This window comes from Ictalurus punctatus, chromosome 6 (genome assembly GCF_001660625.3).
Source record: "Ictalurus punctatus breed USDA103 chromosome 6, Coco_2.0, whole genome shotgun sequence".
NCBI lineage: Eukaryota > Metazoa > Chordata > Actinopteri > Siluriformes > Ictaluridae > Ictalurus > Ictalurus punctatus.
In genome coordinates, this window is record NC_030421.2 from 5203484 (window position 1) to 5213541 (window position 10058).

General features: G+C 42.4%; 2 protein-coding genes across 3 annotated transcripts; one reads left to right on the forward strand and one right to left on the reverse strand.

Moving 5' to 3' along the window:
• The first annotated feature begins 1679 nt into the window (after window positions 1-1679).
• asnsd1 (asparagine synthetase domain containing 1) lies at window positions 1680-5797 on the forward strand. The gene is made up of 6 exons (XM_017470365.3): window positions 1680-1838; window positions 1932-1985; window positions 2644-2719; window positions 2799-4222; window positions 5048-5229; window positions 5474-5797. Exons 4-6 carry the CDS (start codon window positions 2882-2884, stop codon window positions 5718-5720), a joined length of 1770 nt encoding a protein of 589 aa, XP_017325854.1. The 5' UTR covers window positions 1680-1838; window positions 1932-1985; window positions 2644-2719; window positions 2799-2881; the 3' UTR covers window positions 5721-5797.
• On the reverse strand, window positions 5369-10032 carry zgc:136439 (uncharacterized protein LOC678627 homolog). Of its 2 annotated transcripts, none has more exons than XM_017470367.3 (8): window positions 9732-10032; window positions 8243-8332; window positions 7977-8056; window positions 7420-7535; window positions 6502-6599; window positions 6338-6406; window positions 5986-6044; window positions 5369-5883 (listed from the first exon to the last, which is right to left on the reverse strand). In XM_017470367.3, the coding sequence occupies exons 1-8, from the start codon at window positions 9924-9926 to the stop codon at window positions 5763-5765; spliced, it is 828 nt and encodes a 275-aa protein (XP_017325856.1). In that variant the 5' UTR covers window positions 9927-10032; the 3' UTR covers window positions 5369-5762. The 2 variants fall into 2 exon arrangements, with proteins under 2 accessions (XP_017325856.1, XP_017325857.1); XM_017470368.3 differs by lacking the exon at window positions 9732-10032 and adding an exon at window positions 8973-9133.
• Between the last annotated feature and the right edge of the window lie 26 nt (window positions 10033-10058).

Below are 10058 nucleotides of genomic sequence, written 5' to 3' on the forward strand. Positions count from 1 at the left end.
ATGTGGAGCATCCACTGTACAAGTTCCTGTGTATGATAGAAGCAATAATTAATTAGAATGAGTGCATTACTATACAGTGGTGCTTGAAAGATTGTAAACGCTTTAGAATTTTCTCTATTACTGCATAAATATATCAGAAAATCATCAGACTTTCACACAAGTCTTAAAAATAGATAAAGAGAACCCAATTAAACAAAGGAGACAAAAATATTACACTTGGTCGTTTATTTATTGAGGGAAATGATCCAATATTACATATGTGAGTGGCAAGAGTATTCTTCTAACTAAATAAATAAATAAATAACACCACAGAAGAATAAGGTATCACCTAGTGTTAAGGTTGACTCATCTAGCTAGAACACTGTTACTTGGCAACTGGAAAATATGGACACCTATGACTAGCTAGCTAGCAATTTAGCTAGCTTGTGCATATAATAAAATGTTTTGGGTTTTTTTCAGACAACATACAATTTCAGTGTAAATCAGTGAGGACCATCAAGAATATTAAGACTGTCCCTCAGACGTGTAGGTAAATCATTTAAAAAAAGTCTCAGGACTACTAAAGTTAATTAAACTTAGCGTCGATTAGAAAGAAACGTCAATACTGAATCACAACTCATGAACTCGAATCGAACCGATTCTTCTTAATAAATCACTTGATTCATTTGAGTCGAAATTTGTGTTGCATCTAAGTGTTTTAAAGAACTCTAGTACGATACTAACAATCTAACAGTTAAAATGTAGAGACTTTTGTGCTCTAATAGTGTATAATTTACTTTGATATATTAATGTTATAGCAAAAAAATGCGCGGAGTTTAGCATAGTTATTAGCATGTTATAATGAAAAATTCTTTCTACATAGGGTGGCGCAGGGATGACGTAATTTTGTACGCAAAAACCCGGAAACGATTTTGCATTTTAGCTCTTCCGGTTCCACAGTCCGGAAGTCAGGGTTTTTTTTAATGGGCTTTTGGGTAAAAGCCTGAAATAAGGTCTGTAGTGAACACAAGCTCAAAATATTTACACGTATAATTCTATGACATAAAATACACCAGTCATAACCCGTGATTTAAATAAATAAATAAATAAATAAAAAGCTTTTACTTGCACTGAAAAAGGTGGTTGCTAACATGTTGCTAAATGGGACTACAGTCGTTGTCGGGGAAAAATTGTAGATAAACTAGTTCACAATACCACAATCCAAAATGTGGATGAAGATTCATCCAGAGAGTAAATCCGTATTATGGAAAATGTTTTTAAATCAAGTTTGGAAACGTTCTCGGAAGCTTCGTGACGGTGACGTTGAAGTCGAGCGACCGTGGTGTAGTTCGTTCATAGCATACGGTTAGATCCTTATTTCTGGGGATTGTATTTAGGTTTCAAACTTTATAAAAGTTGTGTTAATTTGTGAACATTATCTTGATGGACAAAACGTGTTAGTATCTGTAAACTTGCGATAATCCAAAATCTTACTGGGTTTTTGTCGAAGGAACTAGTCTGATGCTAACTTCCGGGTTCCGGTACAAAATGACGTCATCCCTGTGCCACTCTACTGGACAAATATAGAAAACGGAAACGTACCAATCAGAACACGGGTAACATGTTCAATATCCAATCAGCGGCTTCGTGCTTGGCCAATCGTAGAGCAGGAGGAGGGATTTGCCGGAATACGGTTAGGGGTTTTAAAAAACACGATACTAACGCCGGTTGTTAAGACTTCCGCTTGTACATTTTCGGCGATGCTTTCCTAAGCATTTCATTTCTTCTATTTACATAAAAAAATGTCTACTAATCTTGTTCACGAAGAGCGCGCTACCAAAGAAGAGCTAAATAAGCAGGTTAGTGGAATATAAATGATGAAAAACATTGCTAAATTTCCTGTTTATTAGTTAGACTATTAACACATGTTTACACTTCCGTGATTTTTATAGATCAAGGAACAGAAGGTTGTGATTGATGAGCTGTCAAATCTGAAGAAAAACAGGGTAAGGGTTGATTTTTTTTTTATTCTTCCCCACACTCTCCTCAGGGATTAAGATTTAATCTGGATTAAAATAAAGTTTATGCAAAGTGTATAAATTTACACCACATGTTAAACCCGGTTTAGAAGTTACATCTACACTGAAACTTCATCCTTTTTTTGTTGTTGTTGTTGTTGTTGTTTTGTTTTGTTTTTTAGGTCGACAGCAATCTAAGATTTACTTTAACCCCATTGCTCTTATCTCAGATTGAAATTGAAGTCAGGGATTTATGTAAATCTGGCACACGATGTAGATTACATTTTCTAAATTACAGGCAAATTAAATTAAAGTTATACGAGTTTCCACTCAAAATAGAGGGGAAAAAGTACAAAGGGCGATTAACTAATCGTGAATATGATCCGTCATGGACTGTGTGTCTGAAATAGTGTCATATATCATGATACCTACAAACACCAGGGTGCATTATGGGTGTTTTCAGCCTGTTAGGGCAACTAATTACACTCTAAGTGAAGTAATTAGCGAATAGGGTTGAGTAAGGGTTTATTCCTGGGCAGGGAGTCTGGTCGTGATAGCGTACGCTCCTGTCTCCCAAAAATAAGTTCTCATTATGTGGTCTTAGACTTTAAGTGTTAAAGTTTATTTTCTCCTTTCTCTCCGACAGAAAGTGTTCGTCCAGCAGCCGAATAGCAACATCTTCTTCCTCGCCGATAAAGGAGAGATGCTGAGCACCTGCAAGAGTGAGACTTCCCCCTCATCCTGTTCTCATATCACGCCGTTTGTTGAGCTTAGCTGAATAAAATTTTTCTTTCTGTACAGAGGATCTGGACAAAATGAAGAAAGAATACCAGGACATGTAGAGTCTGGGTGTGTGTGAGTGTGTGTGTGTGTGTGTGTGTGAAATGTGTGGGATCTGCTGTGTGGTGAGTTTGACCTCGTCTCAGTGTGTGCTTCACGATCATGTCTACGAAAGGCTGCGTCATCGGGGACCCGATCGCAGCCAGGACGTCACGAAAAGTTCCTCGGATCCAGACTACAGTTGTCTTTTCTCTGCTCACGTCCTCCACATGAGAGGAAGTCTGACTCCACAGCCTCTGCAAGACGACGACGGGAACCTCCTCCTCTGGAACGGGGAGGTGTTCGGCGGGTTGACGGTGGAACCTGAGGAAAACGATACCAAAGTTATTCTCGATCAGTTGTCATCATGCAGAAGTCCGTCGGACGTGTCGTCCGTCCTGAGTCAGGTGAAGGGTCCGTGGGCAATTATCTATTACCAGAAAGAGGAACATTGCATCTGGTTTGGGAGGGATTTCTTTGGGAGAAGAAGCTTGCTTTGGAGCTGGGGGTCGGATGAGAGTTCCTTCACGCTGACGTCTGTGTCTCGTCGCTCGCCCGATCTCGGTACCTCAAACTGTTTAGAAGTACCAGCGGTTGGTGTTTACAGACTGGACTTGAAGAGCTGGTCACAGCGGGGAAGTCTGAAAGTTGAGGTTTATTCATGGGGTCATCTTGATTCTCACTTCACCTGGGAAGGTCTTCCCAGTTCCGTCTCCTTCGTCATAAACGATTCTGGACTGGTCCTGTCGTCCCCGGTTCCGCCGATGAACATGAACGTGATGGACGCGGAGCCAAACTCTTGTAATTCCGGTCGAACATCACTGGATGATCTTAGGGAGCTTCTAAAAAGCACTGGGAAGCGAGAAATGGCTCGCCGTCTTGTAGACGTCCTCGGCGAGGCTGTACGCAGGAGGGTGCAGCACCTTCCCCACACGTCGAACCCCGATCAAGCGCAGGTCGCCATACTTTTTTCCGGAGGAATCGATTCCATGATCCTGGCTGTTCTTGCCGATCGCTACGTACCTCCGGACCGACCCATCGACCTCCTCAACGTGGCTTTTAAACTCCAGGAATCGAAGACGAAGCAGGGGTCAGGGAAGAAAGGACGCCACGATCAAAAAGAGCACGCGATTCAACCGAAGTTCGACGTTCCGGACAGAATAACCGGTCGGGACGGTTTACGGGAACTTACAGCGCTCAGTCCTTCGCGGAAATGGAACTTTGTCGAGATCAACGTTACTCAAGAGGAGCTTCGGGAAATGCGAGGGAAGAACATCTGCCACCTGGTGCATCCATTAGACACCGTTCTGGACGACAGTATCGGATGCGCCGTGTGGTTTGCAGCCAGAGGAACCGGATTCGTATCGGAGGGAACGCGAGAGAGGCGGCACAGCTCGACGGCAAAGGTAGGAAACTTTCCACCAGCGTTAGTGTTGGGCACGTTCTTTGTAGGTCACTTAACAAATATAAGATGAGATGATGTACACCATGTACACCAGATTTATGAAATATGTGGGAGTGTAATACGGAATGGGAAGTAAATAACATAGGCATTATTAATTTGTTGGTTCTACAGGAGTATTCTACTAACATTCGCGACGGCTCAGCTACGAGGGTCCGGATCAGCAACTAACGTTACAAAACCTTTGTATGATTAGTTTATAAATCGGTCCGTACAGGATTTTGCTGATTTTTTTTGTGACTTATGTTTTTTTTTTTTGTGGAAAACTACTCGAATTGGCGAAACCACAGTCGCACGAAATTGTTCTGCACGCTCTTTCGCAGTGATGTTTGTCGGTAAACGAGACCTTTTAGTCTCGAGACTCATGTTCGACACGCGCGAATCGAAGAGGGCTTTGGCCGACCAAACGCACGTCGTCATGATGTCACAACGTGTCTTGGACCAAACCTGCGGAAAAATTTAGAAAACTTGCAAGCTTCTCCGAATATCGCGGCGTTTCCTCGATTCGCGAAATCCTGCAGGGACGACTAATCAAACATGTTGAAGTGGGTATATTTTGTTTCTTTATCGGTGCTTCATGACAGCGATTTGTGACTGGCACTACGTAAGGCGAAACGTTTTCAACTCGAACAACCTCGTAGAAGAACGTAACGTGCGGGATCACGTCAAATCGCTAACGGTCCGATCCGGGTAACCCCGTAATCGGCGAACGAAGAACGGGGCACTTTATTTAGTTCTGCGGATGATTTGACCTGTTGTCCATTGGCAGGTTGTTCTGACGGGCATCGGGGCAGACGAGCAGCTAGCCGGTTACTCCAGACACCGAGTGCGGTTTAAAACCTCAGGTCTACAGGGACTGGTCAAGGAGCTGGATATGGAGCTGGGCAGAATATCCTCCAGGAATCTCGGACGAGACGATCGGATCATCGCGGATCACGGTAAAGAGGCCCGGTAAGTTTTCAACTCCGATCTACCCGAGAACTTTGAACGGACGTGTAACGTCCTTAACCACATCGTCGCGGAGGGGCTTCAAAAGAACGTCTTAACAGGTTTGCCATTTAGTAACAAATGAGACACAGAAACGCTATAATCAGAATTCATAGTTATTGTTTATTATTGTTTTTTTTTAGTTCAAAGTGACTTTAAATAACAGAAATCATGGTAAAGGTGTTCACAAACTCATTCCTGTGCTCAGATTTCCGTACTTGGACGAGGACGTGGTGAGCTTCCTGAACACGCTGCCGGTTTGGGAGAAAGCAGATCTGTCTCGGCCCCGGGGACTCGGAGAAAAGCTCCTCCTGAGGCTGGCGGCCGTAGAGCTCGGACTCGGACCTTCTGCCGTACTGCCCAAGAGAGCCATGCAGTTCGGTTCTCGGATAGCCAAGCTGGAGAACAGCCACGAAAAGGCGTCGGAAAAATGCACGAGACTGATCGCAAATTAGAGCATGAGTCCTGTGTGCAACTGAAGAATCTGTGTTTCAGTACTATATTAAATAAAGCTCTGGATTTTGAAGCTGTTCTCTGAAGTATCTGTCGCAATCTGTATAAGAGGCGAGGTTTCCAACATCGAACCGTCCGGATATCTCATGGACATACACCGGCCTCCTGAAACAAAACAAAACAAGAAAACATGCAAGACATGACGTTATACAAAACATATACAGCGTTTTAAGTCAAATAAAATGATTCATAATTGACGTGAATCACCTTGAGAGAAGCCATGACAGGAAGTTCCCCGGTGCATCTCTCTCCTCAAGTGGCCTGGTCTATAACGAAGAGGGTTGAAGCGTGCAATTAGGACAGTGTATTTATTTATTTACGGTGATGTTTTCTGTAAGACCATTAAAACATTAGGAATCAGTTCTGATCCAACTCCTGTTCTTCCTGCAGTGAGAAACATCTCAATTTACAGCTTTAAACAACTCAAACCTTTTTTATATTAACAACAAAAACAAAAAAAAAGCAGTGTGGCGTGCATTTCCTCTTCAGTGATCAGATGTTTAATGAATAAATCGGCAGCGTTAACGTTTCTACATCTGAACTGAGAAAACTCCAGTACCTCCTTCTCCTTCAGGAAGACGTCCAGCAGAGGGAGCGTTGTTCTTGAAAACGAGTAAAAACAGGGACACTGAAAGAAAACACGGCAGAATAAAAGCCCTCGGTGTGTTTTCTCAGAGCTGTAGAGACGTGACCGATATCACACGTGGTGTGGTGTGTACGTACGGCGCTGCGTGAGTGTGTCTCGGTCGGGAGAGGCTTCTCCTTCATACGCTGCACTCGAAAGTCTGAATCCACCTCCAGGATGCCGTACTTTGACGTTTCTGCAAATGCGAGCGTGTCACGTAGCCAAGTCAAATTTATTTATAAAGCACATTTAAAGGTGACCGCAGTTGAACCAAAGTGCTGTACAAAACATGAAAATTCATCACACTGAATAACATGAGGAGAAGGTGTCAAAATGGAGCTAAAGATGGAGCGGACCTCCACGTGAAAAGGGGATCGACCGCGGAAAAGGCTCGATCAGCCTACGTCTTAGTACGACAGCGGGGGACGGATAGAAGAAGTTGATTGAGTGATCTCAACGCTCTAGGAGGAGAGTAAAGGCGAAGGTGGTCAATGAAAGCAATTCTAAACTTGACGGGAAGCCAGCGAAGAGATACCGGAATTGGGGAAATACACTACGATCCGTCTTTTTGGTTGCTGTTACTGCGTTTTGCACAAGCTGCAGACGAGATACGCCAGATTGAGGATTTCCAGCATACAAACGATACAAGAACGATGATCCAACTCCAACAGACCAGAACAAACGGCAAAAGACGGATCATTCGTACCAGTATCGTACTGTTCACAATAGCACGGGCTTGCAGTTAGGCCAATGAGATTTTCAATTGCACGAAGAATTCAGTCCACGGTGCCCCGAAAACACAACACGGAAAGTCCATAATGTGAAAAGAATGGCTTTACGTAAAGAAGAAAGAGCAATTTTAAAATAAACCCCAAAACCGTTCACTCAACCGGAAACGATTTAAATTCGTGATGAAGAAGTAGAGCCAGATATCAAAACATAACGTCTACATGCACGGTTACAACTGGGCTTCAAGCTCCTCTGATCTGATTAAGCATGAGGTAAATCATGCTCACCCTCGTCCTCGCACTGGTACGAGAGAACCAAGTTGCCGTCTTGGCTTTTCTTCTGCAACTCAGCGAAGCGCTCTGTGAACGTTCTGAGACTGAAGTCCTCTTTAAACAGCGTGTCGCTGGAGAAAAACACAGCACTCGAATCAGCAATAATTCGATCTGGAATCATATCGTGGCAGTCAGGATGTTTTTTTTTGTTTGTTTGTTTTTTTTTAAAAATGATAACAGACTACAAAGGCGTGTTTACACTGCCGAAACACTAAAATCCCAACGTATATCGTTTTTAAGTTTTAAGCATTTGGGTTTTTTCCCCCATGCGTATCAATGAACATTTCATTTTTTTTTAAATATATTATTTCTCTCTCTTTTTTTTTTTTTTTTTTTTTTTTTTTTAAAAACTGCATCAACAAATCACTGCTGGAATTCACTGCTTTCATTAAACACTTCATCCTCTGTAGCGATTCCCCCACCCTTTATAAATAAAAAATCTAAAAAAAATTTTTTTTTTAAATCTTAGGAACGTTCAGGAGAATTTGTAGGGGAAGTACAGGAAAACGTACCCTCCGATCACAATGACGTCATCGTGCACTGCAAAGTGATTCACTGCCAGCTGAAGGCATGCAACTGCCCCAAGTCGCTCCTGCACAAACACGCAAAAAATTCAAAAAATAAATTCGGAAAGTGGCCATAACGTGCCATCATGAAACATGGAAATGTTCTATTAATACGCTGAGAGTTTGATGGCCAATAATCTGTCTAGACTCTGATTTTTCACATTGGATCAGGAGTCTATAGTTTTGGAGTCCTGGATTTGATTGGACCGTACCTCGTTATTTCTCGTCCCATCGTTAAGAACTTGAACACCGGGGAACTCTTGAGCCCAGAGCTGGAATGCCTCATGGTAAAGAGCATTGGTCTGTGGAGAAGAAGAGTCAATGTTAAAAGAAGGTTTAATAATAATAATAATATTAACAATATATCGGTCATAGTATCATAGTCCACAATGATTAAAGTGTAGACTGCTTCTTATGCATATAATAATAATAATAATAATGAAAAAAAATAATAAACCATGTCTTTTAATCGTACAGGAACTTAAAGTAGTGTCGTAAATATGACCAAACAATTAACCCCTGGTAATGTCACGGTCTAAAGGGTTACCATGTTAAAACATTACGCAATATCTGATCTGATCTGGCTGTCACTAAACTGTCTGTCCGGCACTCTCGCCTCCTCATCAGATCTTGTAGATCTCTAACTAGTTGAGCCCAGTCTCTGCGTCCTACAGCTGCACTGTATTCTGGGGACAATTCCGAGTCCGGCTTTTGCACGGACATAAAATTGGGGAAACAGTGAGTGAGAAGAAAATCTCTTGCTCTTTTGTTTTTAGGAGCTGCACAGTGAAACCTGAGTGTCAGCCATCACGTATGTCTGAAATGTTTCTCGTATTAAACTCCATCATAACTGGCAAAAACAATATCCTCCTGCGACATCAGAGAGGGACACGGTTGCTGATTTCGCACAGGAATTGCTATAATACATGACCATTAGCATACCTGATAATCTCTCTCCTTTTCTGTCGAGCTACACATGCTACTCCTGATATCAGTGGTCCCTCCTGACTCCTTCTGCTCTCTGGACCTGCCTGATCCATCCTGATACCTTACGTCTGGTTGGAGTTCTCATCGTTCGGAAACCACTCGCTATTTAGGATGACAGCCTCTGTGACACTCATGAGATTATTGAGGATTGAAGCACTTAAAAACCATGAAGATGGCTTTGAGATTGCGATTGCCACGAACAGTTTTCACACTCAGGTTTCCATCAGTGAATAGTGGAGAAGTTCAACAAAACGTGAAAACTGTAATGAATTTTCCCAGTTACACAATTTGACCATGTAGTATGAGCACATTTATAGAAGGCATTTATTTATTGATTTATAATCGCACTATCCGGTGTCACCCAGATGAGGACGGGTTCCCTTCTGATTCTGGTTCCTCTCAAGGTTTCTTCCACAGGGAATTTTTCCTCACCACCGTCGTCTCTGGCTTGCTCGTTAGGGATAAATTCATACATTTAAAATCTATAACCAGAATTTATATATTTCTGTAGAGTTCCTCTGAGACCATGTTCACCATTAAAAGTGCTGTACAAATAAACCTGAATGGAATTGAATGGAAATACAGCTCCAACCCAGAAATTAGAACCAGAATCACCAAGAAAGTAAGAAATATTCCGATATAAACACGTTTTATGTGTTTCAGAGTGGGGTTTCTGCTTCTTGGTTGAGAAAGGAAACCTTAGAGAACACTCACCACCACAAACACTTGATCCACACAAGCAGACAGAGTGAGAGCTCTCAGCCAATGGGAGATGAGAGCGCATGCTCCGACCGGAAGTAGCGGTTTAGCAACACCCTGTAAATGCTGAAAGTGTCCAGTCTGGTCCTTCTCAATGTCCCTCTGCAGCCTCGTCCCATAACCTGCAGCCAAAATAACAGCTTTCATCATCGACTCTTTCTTATAACATCAACAATCTAAACACTCTATAAATAAACCATAAGCTCTTCCAATCACAACACCGTCGAACGTTTTCTAAGTTCGAGTTCCACTTCCGCTACCGTCACGACGGGATCCAAACGC